The 20,000-nt window shown below is 44.7% G+C and overlaps 1 protein-coding gene across 1 annotated transcript in view; it reads right to left on the minus strand.

Moving 5' to 3' along the window:
• Positions 1-20,000, minus strand: part of LOC143286934 (sodium- and chloride-dependent glycine transporter 2-like) — a 54,225-nt gene that overhangs the window by 14,118 nt on the left and 20,107 nt on the right. Inside the window, exons 5-9 of the mRNA XM_076594900.1 lie at positions 10,379-10,511; positions 9,170-9,304; positions 6,601-6,704; positions 4,170-4,294; positions 811-923 (exon numbers count right to left, since the gene is read on the minus strand). Coding sequence (XP_076451015.1) covers positions 811-923; positions 4,170-4,294; positions 6,601-6,704; positions 9,170-9,304; positions 10,379-10,511 — 610 coding nt within the window. The remainder of the gene's footprint in view (positions 1-810; positions 924-4,169; positions 4,295-6,600; positions 6,705-9,169; positions 9,305-10,378; positions 10,512-20,000) is intronic.

Consider the following 20,000-nt stretch of genomic DNA (forward strand, 5'->3'; position numbering starts at 1 on the left):
ACCCCGCCATGTAGGCAGCCATACTCCGCTTTCGGGGGTGTGCATGCTGGGTATGTTCTTGTTTCCATAACCCACCGAACGCTGACATGGATTACAGGATCTTTAACGTGCGCATTTGATCTTCTGCTTGCGTTTACACACGAAGGGGGTTCAGGCACTAGCAGGTCTGCACATAAGTTTACCTGGGAGATCGTAAAAATCTCCACCCTTTACCCACCAGGCGCTGTCACCGTGATTCGAACCCGGGACCCTCAGATTGAAAGTCCAACGCTTTAACCACTCGGCTATTGCGCCCGGAAACAAATGTCCACCCTTAACCCTCAAGGCGCCGTGACCGCAATCGAACCCACGATCTTTGGGTTGAAAATACAACACTGTAACCACTCGGCCATTGCTGCTATCATGAGGATGGATGACAACAATGATAACAGCAAAGCCGTGTTCATCTACATATATCATACACAATAGGTAATAAGTATGACCAAAAAAGAATTGACTGCCCGAAATTTACGAAATATGACAACGGAGAAGAGAAGGAGGAGGTGGAGGAAGAGGAGAAGGACGAGAAGAAGAAGAAGAAGAAGAATGAGCAGCAGAAGAAGAAGATGATGATGTTGGTGCTGACGACAACGACGACGACGACGACGACGACGATGATGATGATGATGATGGTAATGATGATGATGATGATGATGATGATGATGATGACGATGACTGTGACAACGACGACGATGATGACGATGATGATGATGATGGTAATGATGATGATGATGATGACTGTGACAACGACGATGATGCCAAGCTGTTTACCAGAGTGTCGAAGACGACAGTGAGAAGCATGAGGAAGAAGAAGACGGCCCACAGCTGGGAGAGCGGCATCAGGGACAAAGCCTCAGGGTACACCACAAACGCCAACCCCGGGCCTGTAGTCAAAAGATAGCTTGGTTGGTTGGTTGGCTGGTGAGGTGGTTGGTTTGGGGTTATTTTTTCGTATGTTCACACAAAGTGATATTCTGGACTCTAAACACACGGACTCTAAATACACTAAAAAAAAAAAAGCTGTCGTTATAACCTGAGGAGACAGGAAAATTAAAATAAAAGAGAAAAGAAGGAGAAAGAGAAAGGAAGGAAGGAAGGAAGCAAGAAAGGAAGCAAGGAAGGAAGGAAGGAAATACAAAAGAAGGTACGCGAGGGAAAGGGAGAGATGGAGGAAAACGACAATTTTTGTTTTCGGGTGTGATAAACAAGAGAGAGAGAAACTGAGATACAAAATAGGAACTAAGGGGGAGAGAGAGAGAGAGAGAGAGAGAGAGAGAGAGAGAGAGAGAGAGAGAGAGAGAGAGAGAGACAGACAGACAGACAGACAGACAGACAGACAGACAGACAGAAAGAGAGAGAGAAATGGCAAAGAGCTACAGACACAGAGACAAAGAGATACAGACACAGAGACAAACCGAAAGACAGACACAGAGAGAAAGAGATACAGACACAGAGACAAACCGAAAGACAGACACAGAGAGAAAGAGATACTGACACAGAGAGAAAGAGATACAGACACAGAGAGAAAGAGATACAGACACAGAGACAAACCGAAAGACAGACACAGAGAGAAAGAGATACTGACACAGAGAGAAAGAGATACAGACACAGAGAGAAAGAGATACAGACACAGAGACAAACCGAAAGACAGACACAGAGGGAAAGAGATACAGACACAGAGACAAAGAGATACAGACACAGAGACAAAGAGACACAGACACAGAGACAAACCGAAAGACAGACACAGAGACAAAGAGATACAGACACAGAGACAAAGAGATACAGACACAGAGAGAAAGAGATACAGACACAGAGACAAACCGACAGACAGACACACAGACAAAGAGATACAGACACAAACCGAAAGACAGACACAGAGACAAAGAGATACAGACACAGAGACAAAGAGATACAGACACACAGACAAAGAGATACAGACACACAGACAAACCGAAAGACAGACACAGAGAGAAAGAGATACAGACACAGAGACAAACCGAAAGACAGACACAGAGACAAAGAGATACAGACACAGAGACAAAGAGATACAGACACAGAGACAAACCGAAAGACAGACACAGAGACAAAGAGATACAGACACAGAGAGAAAGAGATACAGACACACAGACAAAGAGATACAGACACACAGACAAACCGAAAGGCAGACACAGAGAGAAAGAGATGCAGACACACAGACAAACCGAAAGGCAGACACAGAGAGAAAGAGATGCAGACACAGAGACAAAGAGATACAGACACAGAGACAAAGAGATACAGACACACAGACAAACCGAAAGGCAGACAGAGAGAAAGAGATGCAGACACAGAGACAAACCGAAAGACAGACACAGAGACAAAGAGATACAGACACAGAGACAAACCGAAAGGCAGACACAGAGAGAAAGAGATGCAGACACAGAGACAAACCGAAAGACAGACACAGAGAGAAAGAGATACAGACACAGAGAGAAAGAGATACAGACACAGAGACAAACCGAAAGACAGACACAGAGGGAAAGAGATACAGACACAGAGACAAAGAGATACAGACACAGAGACAAACCGAAAGACAGACACAGAGACAAAGAGATAGAGACACAGAGACAAACCGAAAGACAGATACAGAGAGAAAGAGATACTGACACAGAGAGAAAGAGATACAGACACAGAGACAAACCGAAAGACAGACACAGAGGGAAAGAGATACAGACACAGAGACAAAGAGATACAGACAGAGACAAACCGAAAGACAGACACAGAGAGAAAGAGGTACAGACGCAGAGACAAAGAGATACAGACAGAGACAAACCGAAAGACAGACACAGAGAGAAAGAGATACAGACGCAGAGAGAAAGAGATACAGACACAGAGACAAACCGACAGACAGACACAGAGAGAAAGAGATACAGACGCAGAGAGAAAAGGGTACAGACACAGAGGCAAACCGAAAGACAGACACAGAGACAAACCGAAAGGCAGACACAGAGACAAAGAGATACAGACACAGAGACAAACCGAAAGACAGACACAGAGACAAAGAGATACAGACACAGAGACAAAGAGATACAGACACAGAGACAAAGAGATACAGACACAGAGACAAAGAGATACAGACACAGAGACAAAGAGATACAGACACAGAGACAAACCGAAAGACAGACACAGAGAGAAAGAGGTACAGACACAGAGACAAAGAGATACAGACGCTGAGAGAAAAGGGTACAGACGCAGAGAGAAAAGGGTACAGACAGAGTTTCAGTTTTCAGTTTCAGTAGCTCAAGGAGGCGTCACTGCGTTCGGCCAAAACCATATACGCCAGACAGAGACAAACCGAAAGACAGACACAGAGAGAAAGAGATACAGACAGAGACAAACCGAAAGACAGACACAGAGAGAAAGAGATACAGACAGAGACAAACCGAAAGACAGACACAGAGAGAAAGAGATACAGACGCAGAGAGAAAAGGGTACAGACACAGAGACAAACCGAAAGACAGACACAAATACAAGCAGACAGACATAGAGGTGAGGTTAGTTTTGCAGAGTACTGCCCGATGCTGTGTGCATAACGTGAAGGAAGTTTTCCTGCTAACCCATCAACCAGCGAGCCAAGCAGCTAATCAGCCACCCGTACAGCAAAGGAAGTCAAAGTGGTCATTAGTTTCTGGACTGACTACGCGTCGGTTCTTAAAACCTCAATGGCAGACAACATAAAATGATATCAGAAATATCAATTCAATAAAAAAAAACAACGTTAAAAAAGAACAATGTATTCACGTCACGTTCAGTCTGGGTAAAAATAAAAAAACAACAACACACACACACACACACACACACACACACACACAAAAACGTGAATATATTGATTTCCTCCAGGTGGTCATCGGAATACTTTTGAACATGGTGGCGAGTCAAGGACTTACCTGAAGTGCTTTCGCCAACCTGTCACCCCCTCCCCCCCCTCCCCCCCCCCCACACACAATCAAGAACTGCATACAACACAACCACTTGATCGTCTCACACACACAGTTTTCACACACTCACACCCTGTTCATCACCACAACACATACAACTCCATATCCCTCCCCCCCCCAATCCCCCCATCATCACCACCTCCTGCTGACATTTACCTGAAGACACCACCTCGTTCACAGGTACGGAGGATTGATGAGCCAGGTAGCCAAGGACAGAGAAGACTGCAAAGCCCGCGTACACACTGGTTCCCTCCCCTACCAAAGTCACCACCACAGCGTCCCTGCAAAAAACAAATGGTCTCGGTGATCATCATTGGACATAGAACTCGGAAACTCAGACACTCGGAAATGTTACAGACCATTGCCCCAATACAAAGACACAACAGAAAAGGATCAAAACCTTGACATGGTTACATGAACACATGGGTGCCTAATGCCAACAGAAATGGAGATTTGCTTGATTCATTATTTGTGAGAGCTGTTATGTTTTTTGTTTTTTTCCTCTTCATTCCAAGGCATATACAATGTGCTTGGAAAAATCTATAGTATTTTCGTCTTTTCGAGGATTACTTGTTGTTTTTACACGTGGAAAGTGAATCGTTTCGATATTTGGGAGATTTATTCATCTATTCTTTTTGTTTTGTTTTTGCTTTGACGAGTTAAAGAGATAGAACACAAACATGTAGTGGTGTCGATTTTCAATACAGAAACACGAATTTCGGGATAGAATGGACATCTCTGATATGGGACACAGACAATATCTGAGAGATAATAACAACAATAAAAGCAGCAGCAACAACAACAGCAGCAGCAGCAGCAGCAACAACAACAACAATTGTTACCAAACCAAACCAAACCAAAAAAACAACAAACACACACACACACACACACACACACACACAAAGCAAACCAACAAAAAACAAAAACGAAACAAAACACACAAAAAAACCCCACTGGATCAAGCATGTTTGCGACTCCGCCATCATGGCGCAGCGCTAATTGCTTGCTTACCTCCCTTCCCCTGGGGATGGGAAGGAAAAAGGTGAGGCAAATCCGGGGTTGGGCTTTTTTTGTTTTTGTTTTTTTTTTTTTTTTTTTTTTAAGGGGACGAGCATCTCCCACCTCCTTTCGGTTGGGGCAGCTGCATTGTTCAGTCAGTTGAACACCGAGGTCTCACTGGGGTCCTGTCACCGTTCCAGTGGTCTGTTATCATCTGTTGCCTGCTTCGCCTCAGCTGGACAACTTCCACACGATAAATGGCGCTGTGGCAGAATCGGCCAGGCGTTAGACTTCTGAATCCAGTGTTCACCTGTGATCAGGGTTCGAGGCCCCGTTTCGGCATGGTGTTCTCTTCTTAGGGAAAGGTACTTTACCCCGACTTTTCCTCACTGTACGCAGGTTTGAATGGGTACCCGACTTGGTTTGGGGAAGGTTAACTCTTTCCATACGAACGGCGAAAGAGACGACGTTTCACCCCAATTACCATCATCAAAATATTGCAAGCGGAAGGCTCTTATACTGAAGACGTGCATGTTGACAAAGAATACCACAATTCTGACGACGGAAGCTAAAGGTTGGGCCATTCAGACACCCACTTGACATCCGAGGGGTCTGTGTAGAGGAGAAGAGAGGACTGGCCGTACTGAGTGAGTTAAAAAACGGTGGAAGGGAATGATTAATTTTGGCCCCTCTTTCCTATCGTGTCGAGTGCTTGGTAGTGTTGATAAGAAATCCCTGCCCCTTTGGCTGTAGACGTAACTACTTAAGCTTGTGTTTGATGGTTTTGGGGAAGGATGTGGGCTAAAAATCATTCCATCATTCTGTATGCAGTAGATAGGTTGTTCCACACCATCTGGCTTCTGCCCAGAGGAGATTGTGCTGTGGGGGCCAAATGCTGCGGGTTGACTGGGACACAGCCAATAACCATCCGCTCCAAATATATATATATATATATATGTGTGTGTGTGTGTGTGTGTGTGTGTGTGTGTGCGTGTGTGTCCTTGAGAGCAGTGGTGTAAAATGTCGAATTTCTGGAGCAGTTGTCTGTATCATTCATGTCTGGCAAATATCAGGGTATGTTATGAAAGGAAGCGTAGAAGAAAGCTTGGACACACACACGGTTTGAAACTTGAACGGACATTAAAAAAAAAAAAAAAAATCATAGCTGTCAACTGATCCTCATCCATCCTCACAATAAAAAAGAGAAACAAATATGTTGTTGCCGCGTGGCTGTTTAAAGAAGGCACGGAAATGAGAAAAAAAAAGAGAACCAACAACAGCTAACGACCACATCATCATCAACAATATCAAGAACAATAGCAACAACAACAAACAGCCACACGATCATCATCATCATCATCATCATCATCATCACCATCATCATCATTAACATCAAGAACAGCAACAACAACAAACAACCACACCACCATCATCATCATCATCATCACCATCACCATCATCGCCATCAACAACACCAAGAACAACAGCAACAGCAACAAACAACAACAAACAACCACACCACCACCATCATCAGCAGCATCAAGAACAGCAGCAACAGCAGCACGTGCAGCAGTGCGGGACCAGAGACCTGAGGACGTTGTTGTTGAACTTGTTGAAGGAGGACAGAGTCTGGCAGGTGCCCCAGGCGATGGCCAGAGAGTAGAACACCTGGAGTGAGGCCTGGATCCAGATCTGATCACCAACACACACACACACACACACACACACACACACACACATGGACGTTAATGCGAGAAACACGCGCAAACCATGCACCGTTAACAGCGTCACTGTGCTGTTAAGTCGTAGCCGTGCTGTGCCTTCTGTCCATGGTGAAATGCACAGCTGTAATGTGTGTTAGCTCATAGCCATGGAACTGTGCTCACCTTCAACTGTATATCGTCGTAACTGTGGCAATGTGACGAGTTTTGGTTAAGAGTAACTCCGTGTTAAGTTTCAGCTTTGACACACGCTCATGCCCATAAAGACAGGCAGTCAACACAGGATTTGATAAGAATGCAGAATCAGTTTTCTCTCGCACGCCCACTAGATTAACTTTTCTGGTAAGTGATCTTACAAAATATTCGTACATAAAGTAATCTCCAGCTCCTCCTCTTACTCCATCTTTTTCATTCTTTGATTATGAATGCTTAAATGTCGATATTTACGTAATGGTCAACAAGTCATCCCTTCCTCCTTCTTTTTCTTCTTCTTGTGATACCGCTTTATGTAGAATAAATGATTCATGGCTGCGTGATATCAATAACAGCAAGGCGGTTGGAATGATATTCCTTGATTTCACAAAAGCGTTTGACTTAATCAATCACGAAACATTGCTTCATAAATTGAAATGTTATGGTATTGATGATAACTGCTTATTGTTTCTGAGGTCTTGCCTGGAAAACCGTATTCAATCTGTCTATTCACGTGGCTTTATTTCTTCCAAAAGGCATGTTCCAAGAGGAGTACCACAAGGGTAAAGTCTAGGCCCTCTCGTATTTTCCTTGTATATCAATTATCTACCTTTATCAATTCAACATGCAATATGATTTATTTGCTGATGATACACCAATACAATATTCTAGTCACAATCTTGACGAAATTAGTTATCATCTGAATGCCAGCACGAAATCTGTCGAAAACTGGTGTGATGCTAATGATATGGTCGTGCACCCTGAAAAGACAAAATGCGTATTAATTTGTCCTCGTCAGAATAGACAGAACATGAAAGAAACACAACTTAACATAAAATATAAAGACAATATTATTAAACAAGTAACTAAGCATATGCTATTAGGCATTACTATTGATCAAAATCATTCGTGGCAGGAACTTATTCATTGCCTTATAAAACAAGTATCATCAAGTCTATTCCAATTGTCACAGATCAAACACTTTTTTGATAATCATTCTACTTTGCCAATATCCAGTCTCGTCTCAGCTATTGCTCAGTTATTTGGGGTAAATGTCCTCCTTCTACATTAAAGCCACTTTGCTCTATACAAATACGTGCCATTAAGATGATTAGCCATGTAAATACCACAGGCGGATCTGTGCACAATATGTACTTCAAATATTACCTGTTCATCTACTTATTAGATATAACACATTGATTCTTATGCATAAGACTGTTTATAACGCATGCCCACAATATTTAAAGTCATTATTTTGTTTCCAGTTCCAACGTAAATCAGAGCTATTGTCCCAAAGCCTAAAATTGATGTATTTAAGATGAGTCTCTCATTTAATGGAAGCATATAATGGAACATGCTTGCAAAGACATGTCGTCAAATTCCAGCCATATCTCTCTAAGTCTAACATAAAAATATTTCTATTCGATACTTTTGATTAACATACTCGCGGTCTTTTGCAAATGCTTGTTTGTACTCAGTCCACTAGCTGCCATGCCATGATGAATGAAAAATTGAATGTATGTGTGATCGTGGTAGGAAATGAACAGTAAGTGCGCGCGCGCGCCTGTGCGTGTGTGTGTGTGTATGTGTGTACGTGTGTGTGTTTGAGTGTGTGGGCGTGAATGTGTACGCATGTCTTTGTTTGCTTGTTTTATTATATATATATATATATATATATATATATATATATATATATGTGTGTGTGTGTGTGTGTGTGTGTGTGTGTGTGTGTGTGATAATGTACCAATTGTTCTTTTCATTGCTTTGTTACTTTTAATAGGCTATTACAGTTACTAATCTTATTCGTCGTTCTTATTATTTTATGTTATTTTATTTTATTTCTTTATTTTTACGTTTTGTGTCGTTACATGGGCAGAATTGTAAAAAAGGTCTTTACTGCGCCTAATTCTTTACCAATTAAAGATCCAACCAATCAATCAATCTTCTTCTTCTTCCTCTCCTCCTCCTCCTTCTTCTTCTTCTCCTCCTCCTCCTTCTTCTTCTTCTTCTTCTCCTCTTCTTCTTCTTCTTCTCCTCTTCTTCGTTTTCTTCTTCTTCTCCTCCTCCTCCTCCTCCTTCTTCTTCTCCTCCTCCTCCTCCTCCTCTTCTTCTCCTTCTTCTTCTCCTCTTCTTCGTTTTCTTCTTCCTAGTCTTCTTTTTTCAATCTATTGCTCAATAACGGTGCAAATTTGTTTCTGAATGAAATCAAAGGTACAAAACCACTCCTGACAGGTGGATATTTACATTATAGTCGACCAGTTTCCGGAAGTCAGGCGTGATGTAGAAGAGAACTCCCTCCAATGCTCCCGGCAAGGTGGCGCTGCGGATCAGCAACACCGTCAGCAAGACGTAGGGTGCTGTGGCCGTGACGTACACCACCTGGGACATCATCATCTTCACCGTCATTGTCGTCGTCATCATCGTCTTCATTGTAATCATTCAGGGTCATCATCATCATTGTATTCATCATCATCATCATCGCCATCATCATTATCATCATCATCATCATCTCCATTGAAATAACACGAAGGAGGAAGGTGGCAGAATGGTTAAGACGCTCATCTGTCAATACAGATAGTCCGTGAGGGTGTGGGTTCAAATCCCGCTCTCGCACTTTCTCCCATGTTTGACTGAAAAAAAAAACACCTAAAAAACTGAGCGTCTAGTCGTTCGAATGAGGCGATGAATTGAGGTCTCGTGTGCAACACGCACGTGGTGCAGTGAAAAAGAACCCATGGCAACAAAAGAGTTGTCCTCTGGCGAAAATTCGGTAGCAGAAATCCACTCTGACAGGTACACAAATATATATATGCATGGACTCAAGGCCTGACAGCAGGTGTGGTGTAGCGCATATGGATTTGTCCGAACGCACTGGCGCCTCCTTCAGAAACTAACCATCGTAAGTATCGTCGTCGTCGTAATCGTTGTAATCACCATCACTACCCCCAGCATCATCAACACACCATCATGATCATCACGAACGTTGTCGTCACCATCATCATCTTCGTCTTCGTAGTTATCCTAAATAATGATGATGACGATGATAGTGGTAATGATCACCATCATCACCATAATACATTTACGTTGCATTGCATTTTCAAGCCTCCAAAGACACTCTAAAACGCGAAAGTCAGACATAAAGTACACGGGAACATACAACAACAACAGGAACAACAACAACAACAACAACAACACACACACACACACACACACACACGCACACACACACACACACACACACACACACACACACACACACACACACACACACACGACAATGAAGAACATATCATGACGAAATGATGATGATGATGATGATGATGATGATGGTGGTGATGATGGTGGTGGTGGTGGTGGTGGTGATGATGATGATAATGATGATGATGATGGTGGTGATGATGGTGGTGGTGATGATGATGATGATGATGACGAAGATGATAACAGTGACGTCACCTTGCCCGAGGTCTTGATGCCCTTGAAGAGCGCCAGGAAGATGAGGAGGACGACCACAGTCTGCGCCACGGCCAGGTACCACACCACCTCCCCTGTCTCGTACAGACCCCCGGAGATCTGCAGCACGTTGTGCCTGGGACACAGTCAGCGTCGTCGTCAGCGTCTCATCATCTTCATCGTCATCGTCATCATCATCGTCTTTGTCATCATCATCATTTCTACCTCTCCCTCCCCAGCCCCTCCCCCTTGTCTCATACCTCATGCATGCAAGGTGAGGTTCGGGGCGGTGCTGAGAGAAGAAGTAAGAAATCGAGAGAGCTTCCAGATAGTGGAGTGATGGCCTAGAGGTAACGCGTCCGCCTTGGAAACGAGAGAATCTGAGCGCGCGGTTTCGAATCACGGCTCAGCCGCCGATATTTTCTCCCCCTCCACTAGACCTTGAGTGGTGGTCTGGACACGTCATTCGGATGAGACGATAAACCGAAGTCCCGAGTGCAGCATGCACTTAGCGCACGTAAAAGAACCCACGGCAACAAAAGGGTTGTTCCTGGCAAAATTCTGTAGAAAAAAACTGCACGCAGGAAATAATACAAAAAAACAAATGGTTGGCGCTGTAGTGTAGCGACGCGCTCTCCCTGGGGAGAGCAGCCCGAATTTCACACGGAGAAATATGCTGTGATAAAAAGAAATACAAATACAAAAGATAGGTTCTGAAAAGAAGAGGATTTTTTTTTTTTTTAGTGAAGAGCGAAAGGCAGGAGAGTCAGATGAACGTATATGACGTGGAAAGTGGTTTCAGATAAGATGCGTAGGATACAGGAAAGGGCTGTTCACCATAGGTTCTTGTGCTGACGCGTGGAATTTTTCAGAAGGTAACAATCAGAGGAAAGGCAGAGAGCTTTCGCGGGGATCGCAAGCACTGATGAGGTCAGAAAGGTAGGTAGGTCCAGTGGAGTGGAAAGCGGAGAAGCAGAGACACCATAATTTATATTCAATTTTCGCCTCAACCGGATCGAGTGAAAAGTGCGGAGGTGAGGAGAAATGTGATCAGTAGGTGGGACTCTGCGAGTTAGACGGGCAGCATTGTTTTGGTGTTGTTGGTCTTTTTATTCGCCGAAGAAGATTAAGGGGAACAACCTGTGAGAAGAAAAATACAGTAATTGATTTGTGAAAACACAAAAGCGGAACTAAGGGGTTTTGTAGTTTAAACAGAAATGTACTGACGAACAGAGTTTATCCGTCGAAATTCACAATTCACTGTGGTTATCAGATTGAACACGTAGGCATGTATACTGAGAATTTGAATCAAGAATGACTCTGAGGTTCCTGGCTGAAAAAAAAAAAGAAAACTGAATTGTTGCATCGTCGACAAGATGGTCAGCGAAAGAGACATTCTTGACATTCGTAAAAAGAATTAATCACAGCTTCATTTGTATCATAATCTAGCTTTAGTTTGTTGAATGCCATCCACGATTTAACACCTAGAATGCACTCTTGCATCGGCTGAATCCGACAGTCTATCTGGACAGGTTCTGTAGACTTTTGTTGTTTAGCATCATCAGCAAAAGAGTGGTGAAGAGTAGAATTACCACAAATCACATCAGGGCCTAGGATGGAGCCTTGCGGCACACCGTAGGAGGTCACCACAAGTTGTTAACTGAGACAGATACAGGTTTAAGCCTGAGAGAGAGTGTTCTGTTGTCTGTTGTGTCGAACGCCGCCGAAAGATCAAGCACGTTCAACACAAGTAGCCTTGGTCAACAGATATTAAAACGTTAACACTGATACTAAAACTAACAGTAATACCAATACTAATAGCAATGCAAGTACTGTCACTACAAATATTAGTTATAATGACAATGGTAGTAGATGCAGTAGTGGTAGCAGTACTTGTAACAGTAGTGGTAATAATAATAGTAATTACCAATAATAATGAAAAACAAAAATGGTAATGTTGATAAGGAAAAGTTTTGATAATGATGGCAATAATCATTGCATGTCAAAAAGTAAACAAAATTAGAATCTGAAAAGATAAAACAAACTCTGACATAATGATCGCCATGTCAGACCCCATATAAGGCACTTATAAGTACTGCATTGAACGTATCTATGTGTATGTATGGTGCGTATTGTGTTGTGCTGTGTTGTGTTGTGGTGCGCGCGCGCGCGCGCGTGTGTGTGGGCGTGTGCGTGCGTGCGTGCGTGCGTGCGTGTGTGTGTTTGTGTGTGCGCGTGTGTGTGTGTGCATCATGTGCTAATACCAATCTGAAATAAGCTAGATTCCGTACTGACCCAGAACCAAACTAATCACAACATGATGCCTACAGATTTGGCCAGAGTGTTGAAAAATGATCAGTAGCATATGCTCAGATCAGCATTAGCACATAGTCAACACACACACACTCTCTCCCGCACTCTCTCTTACTGTCTGCACAGCTCAGTTACTTCTCAAAGCGGCACCGATGTTTCTCCTTGGTGCTGTGGAGAATTGGCTCACGGTCCTGCTGAGTAACAGACATTTAGATAGACAGACAGACAGACAGACAGACCGACAGAGCAAATTCCTACACATGTATCAGCTGTATCAGCTTTCGTCTAAATCGAAAATGAATGATGACAAGGATACTACTCAGGATATTCCATTTTTCGGTTTGGAGATGTGTGAAAAAAAAAAAAAAAAAAAAAAAAATGCTGTGCTCTGTGCTTTCTTTCTTTCTCCGGCACCAAACCAGGCCCGAGATATACAGATACCTGCAGTGTCGTTCATGAAATTTGAGCAACATTCCCCACAGAGGCATCTGTGATGAGGTTGACCCCTGCATTATTGCATGGTCCCAGTATTCCCCATTTGAGCCCAGGGCACACTCACCCCTCTGGGCCACGGGTTGACAAAAAAAAAAAAAAAAAAAAAAAAAATCCCCACCTCTGTTGGGGTTCGAATCCACGTCCTTCAGGGCGTCAGTCAGCCCGTGATGATTAACCGCTTCGCGATACACACTCCAAACCTAAGTTGATACACATGCTCCAAGTTTATTTGGTGTCTAATACATCAACGTAAACCCTGGAACAGACTCCACACACACACACACACACACACACACACACACACACACACACACACACACACACACAAAACAAAAAAACCCACAAATACACATACACACGCACAAACAGAAAAGCGCGCGCGCGCATTCACGAGCTAATTACTAAACGTATACATGCAGATTTACATACAAGGCACTGACAAACGCTACCTCGCACGCGTACGTGTGTGTGTGTGTGTGTGTGAGTGAGTGAGTGAGTGTGTGTGTGTGTGTGTGTGTGTGTGTGTGTGTGTGTGGTGTGTGTGTGTGCGTGTGTGTGAGCGCGCGCGTGCGTGCGTGCGTTTGCGTGTGTGTAAATGATGTGCTGATTACAAATCTGAACTGACACAGAATCGAGCTACAATGTAATACCACCGCGTCTACATGTTTGGCCAGACTGTTGATAACTTATCAAGTGTGTCTGTTCAGAGCTGCATCAACACATGGTCAACACCCACCCACACACTCTCTCTTTCTCTCTCTCTAGTCTTACTGTCTGCACAGCTCAGTTACTTCTCAAAGCGGCACACGATGTTTCTCCTTGGTGCTGTTGGAGAATTGGGTCACGGTCCTTCTGGGTAACAGACAGTCAGATGACAGACACACGAACGGACAGACAGACAAAACTGACTGACAGACTGACAAAGCACATCCTACACACGTTTCATATCATTCTGTACTGAATTGTGGAAAACAAAGACGCTGGCTAGGAAATATATTTCTGATCTGAGACTTCGTGACAAAAAATAGGCTGTACTCTGTGCTTTCTTTCACATGTGGAGTGATGGCCATGTGGAGTGATGGCCTAGAGGTAACGCGTTCGCCCAGGAAGCGACAGAATCTGAGCGCGCTGATTCGAATCATGACTCAGCCGCCGATATTTTCTCCCCCTCCACTAGACCTTGAGTGGTGGTCTGGACGCTAGTCATTCGGATGAGACGATAACCCGAGGTCCCGTGTGCAGCATGCACTTAGCGCACGTAATAGAACCCACGGCAACAAAAGGGTTGTTCCTGGCAAAATTCTGTAGAAAAATCCACTTCGATAGGAAAACAAATAAAACTGCACGCAGGAAAAAATACAAAAAAATGGGTGGCGCTGTAGTGTAGCGACGCGCTCTCCCTCGGGAGAGCAGCCCGAATTTCACACAGAGAAATATGTTGTGATAAAATGAAATACAAATACAAATATATGTATATATCCCGGAGTCAACCAGGCCTGAAAAATACATACACCTGCAGTGTTTAGGAAATTTGAGCACAACTCCCAAAGAGTCATCTGTGAAGTGTATGACCCTGCGTCGTGTGGTCTCAGTCTTCCCATCTGAGTCCTGAGCACATTCAACTCTGGTAGGAGCTGGCACACCTCCGTCGGGCCTCGAACTCATGTCCTTCCATCAGTCAGACCGCAATGGCAACCACTTCACGATATACTCTCCACATTCAAGCTGACACACATTACAAATTTAAACTGATACACACTCCAAATTCAGTCTGTTTCCAAATTTAAGCTGATATACAGTCCGAATACAAGCTTATACACATTCCAAACTGAAGCTGATACACACACCAAATTTAATCTGATACACAGTCCAGATTAAGTAGCGTCTAATAACCAACATTCCCTGGTAATGATTCCAGTCACATACACAGAGACACACAGACATTCATACACAAAGACACACACGCGCGCGCAAGCGCGTACTAAATGCATGAATGCGGATTTATTTTCGAGGGGTGCTCATTATGTAGCTGAACAGGAAAAAAAGCTACAGGAACAACATAATCACTAATTTACGTCAAACAATAAAGCAACGAAAAACAACACTTTTAAACTGGTTCCATATCCACGAAAACGGAGTATGGCTGTCTACATGGCGGGGGAAAAACGGTCATATACGTACAGCCCACTCGTGTACATACGAGTGAACGTGGGAGCTGCAGTCCACGAACCTATAAGAAAAAGAAGAAGAAGAAAGAGACGAAGAAGAAACTGGTTCCATAAGTTTGGGAGGTCAACGCGCGAAGATGATGACCATTGTAATCATCCAATAACCGTCGTTACTGTAACCAGTGAAGGTTACCGAAAGAAGGTCAGTGATTGAGGAGGATCCAAACAGTGCTTAAAACGTCTGCCAGAAAAGGTGACTCAGTCCTGAAGTGGCGACCACCCTGGAGGCGCGGGTTCGAACCTGCTGAGGACTAGGAAAACAGAAAAAAAAAGAAAAGGTGGCAATACAAGGGCATCCAAGAGTCATGACCTGGGTGCAGCCAGCCCCCCTTAGAGTGTAAGGAGTTCAGGGCCGAAACACTTGACTGAGGGGGGCTTATTCTCTGAAGACCTTGCACTGTCCAGCTCTCCCTAGAGTTTCTTATCACTTCCATAAATTTCAGTCTGGGAGGTCAACGCGCGAGGATGATGACCATTGCAGTCATCCAGTAATCGTCGTTACTGTAACCAGTGAAGGTTACCGAAAGAAGGCCAGTGATTCAGGAGGATCCAATAATGACTGATAATGGAACAGAAAATGCAATGAACTTTCCATCGGGAAGTATCAATGTCGTTTTTCATGACCACCTTGGCGTTGGGGACCGCTGTACTGTTGGGGGCTCTCTTAACTTCAAATGATGAGCAAAAGATGGTGAGGGTTTATTTGAGCGCACACATGCTCCAAATCGTTGACGGGGGAAGATGAAATCGCGTTTGGGACATTGCAGCTAGAGACGAGGACGTGGGTGTTTTGAGTGTAATCCCGAAAGAAAGCAACAGTCAGCAGTCTGGGTGTTCCCAGGTGAGAGAACCCATCTGTACAGATCCAGAACACAAGCAGACAAATGGTGGTGTGTTTCGTTTTTCAAAATTGAGTCATACAGTCATCATACCCCCTTCAAGAGACATAAAGACGATGACTCCAGACTAGAATGCCAACCACTGTCCCACATAAAAAGTATTCGAGGCATGGAGCAGACAGTGTCTCCGCTCTGTGTATAATCCAGGGTCTCCCGCCGCATCATGACAATGCCAGTGCACACACTGCAGCGGAAATGTTTGACTTTCTGGCGGAGTAAACGTGCATGTACAGCGGGTCAAATATATCCCAAACTCCCTCGTGACCGATTCCTGTTCCCTTTTGGACAAGCGACCGCTGTAAGGAATGCAGTTCCAGAGTGCTGAAGATGTTCGAACTTTCTTCCATGGCGTTCTTTTGGGCTGTACCTATTTAAACGCGGTCGTGAGGTACAGACACGCGATTTAAAAGAATGAGAAAATGCTTGGATTCTGAGTAAGGATACACCAATAAGATGGAATGATCATATTACGTGTAAGCATGCCCACATGGTTTGTGTTTATATACTTATTGAGCGCACCTCGTATATTGCTTGACGGGCGCAATAGCCGAGTGGTTAAAGCGTTGAACTTTAATTTTGAGGGTGCCGGATTCGGATCTCGTTAACGGCGCCTGGGCGCGTATGCACGTCAGAACCGGTTAGCTTAAACGCGTTTAGAGCTTAAACGCGGTTAGCTATACGGGCCCTAACCGCGTATAAACCCTAACCGGATTTGGTATGCACGACGCGCTAAACGGAAACGTATAGCTAAACGCCAAGTGCAAGGTGAGATATTTATAGATTACTGGGCAAACCGGCTCCGCTGTGTGCTTTCGGTTTAATCCAACTACACGTGGAAGTTTCTGAAATTTGCAGCATGACGGAGAAAGTCGGAAAAAGGGCCAGAAAAGCTAACTTCAGTGCTGAGGAAATTAGAATACTACTTGAAGAGCTGCAAGTAGAACATGTGACCCTTTTCAGCAGCCACAGCCATAATTAATTCATACTCACATTTTCTGTCTACATATCAAACACACACACACACACTCACACACACACACACACACACACATGCACACACACACACACACACGCACACACACACACACACACACATGCACGCACACACACGGGTGGACACACACACACACACACACACAAACACACACACACACGCACACACAAACACATACACACACACACACACACACACAAACACACACACACACACACATGCACACACACACACACACACACACGCACACACACACACACACGGGTGGACACACACACACACAAACACACACACACACACGCACACACACACACACGCACACACACACACACACACACACACACACACACACACACGCACACAGAGTGTGTTTGGGGGGAGGGGGGGGCAAAGAGTCCTACCTGAACGTTGATTGAATGGTAGCCTTTTCTGTTGACGAATTCATGTTCCTGCTCGTGTGGCCGCTGGATGCACACCTGTGTTCCATCGATGCACCCCACCGCGTTGGGGAATCCGTAAGACTGGTAAAGCGCTCGTTTGGTTCTGTTCGCACTGGATTGATCAGGAAAGAAGATACGTTGCCGGGCTTGTCTGAACATAGCGTCAGTCACTCTGCTGACAGTTCGGCTCACTGTCGACTGGTCCACGCCGACCAATTCTCCACAGACGTCTTGAAATATTGACGTGGCCAAGTAGCGCAAAGTGACGAGCACTTGCTGCAGGGGAGTGAGGGTGAATCCGCGATTCGCGAGAGTGATGTCAGCTGACACCTCACGTATCAGTTCCAGGATGTGCTGCCGACGAAATCGGAACTTACGAAACACTTCTCTGTTGTCGTACGTGTCGAAGGGATTAGTACGGTCCCGGAAAATCCGGTTTCTTCGTAGAAGACGCCGCTGTCGTGCTTGGAAAAACAAAAGTGCCGCCATATTTACACGCGTTTAGGCCCGCTATCGGACCCCCAGAGGTGCGATAACTTTAAACGCGAAAATCCGTATAGGATAGGCTAACCAGATTGACGTGCATACCGATTTTTCCCGCCTATCCGCCCGTATAGGGGATAAACGCGGTTAGTCCACTAAACGGACCGACGTGCATACGCGCCCTGGTGGGTAAAGGGTGGAGATTTTTTTCCGTTCTCCCATATGTGCAGACCTGCTGGTGCATGAACCCCCTTCGTGTATATACGCAAGAAGAAGATCAAATACGCAAGTTAAAGATCCTGTAAAACAAGTCAGTGTTCGGTGGGTTATGGAAACAAGAAAATACCCAGCAATCACACCCCCTACATGGCGGGGTAAAATACGGCCATACACGTAAAAAAACAAAAACAAACACACACACACACACTCGTGTGCATACGAGTGAACGTGGGAGTTGCAACCCACGAACGAAGAAGAAGTATATGTATCCCGGCGTCAACCAGGGCCTGAGAGATACAGATACCTGCAATTTTGTTCATGAAATTTGAACAGCATTCTCAAAAAAAGAAAAAAAAGAAAAAGAAAAAAAAGGCATCTGTGAGGTTGGTGGATGATGACACTGCATCGCGTGGTGCCAGCCTTTCCCTTGTGAGCCCATAGCACACTCAGTAAAACAAACAAACAAACAAAACGTACAGATGTGCTGGCGCTCCATTTTGACGCTTGCTTCGAACGCCGTGGTAGCTGGTGCACTCCAAATCAAGGGGGCGTCTAATAACCGAAATAAACCCTAATACAGTTGACAGGTACATGCGCACCCCCCCCATTCCCCCACCCCCCCACCCCCCCGCGCCCCCACCCCCGCCCCCTTGTTCCAGGACCAACACAAACACACACGCACGCATGCGCTTCGTACTAAAATAATGCATGCATATATGGAAGAGATAAATGCTCTTTCACACGTATTTCATGCGTTCGTACACGTATCAATGTCTAGATTGCATAACTGTATGATAGTGTGTGATAAATGCGTGTACACACACAACCACTCTGACACACACGCACGCACACACACACACACACACACACACACACACACTCACACACACACACACACACACACACATTGTGTACCGAAGGTACACATGCAAATTTACAGAAACAACACAAGTGTTGTCTCGCGCGTACGTGTGTGTGTGTGTGTGTGTGTGTGTGTCTGTGTGTGTGTGTTTGTGTGTGTGTGTGTGTGTGTGTGTGTGTGTGTGTGTGTATGTGTCTCTGTGTGTGCCTGTGTGTGTGTGTTTGAGTATGTGTGTGTGTGTGTGTTTGTGTGTGTGTGTGTGTGTGTGTGTGCGTGCGTGTGTGTGTGTGTGTATGTGTGTCTCTGTGTGTGCCTGTGTGTGTGTGTTTGAGTATGTGTGTGTGTGTGTGTGTGTGTGTGTGTGTGTGTGTATGTGTGAGTGTCTGTGTCTGTGTGTCTGTGTCTGTGTCTGTGTCATGGGTGTGCGCGCATCGTTCATGTGCTGACACGAATCTGAACTGACACAGAATCCACCAGCGCTTACTGTCTGCACAGCTCAGTTACTTCTCAAAGCAGGCACCCGATGTGTTCTCCTTGGTGCTGTGGAGAATTGGCTCGCTGTCCTGAAGAATAACAGTCAGATAGACACACGAACGGACGGACGGACGGACGGACAGATAGACAGACAGACAGGCTGACAGAGTGACTGACTGACAAAGCAGTTCGAACATAAAGTTTCGATTTCAAATATA

This window comes from Babylonia areolata, chromosome 10, assembly GCF_041734735.1.
Source record: "Babylonia areolata isolate BAREFJ2019XMU chromosome 10, ASM4173473v1, whole genome shotgun sequence".
In the NCBI taxonomy this organism is placed as follows: Eukaryota; Metazoa; Mollusca; class Gastropoda; order Neogastropoda; family Buccinidae; genus Babylonia; species Babylonia areolata.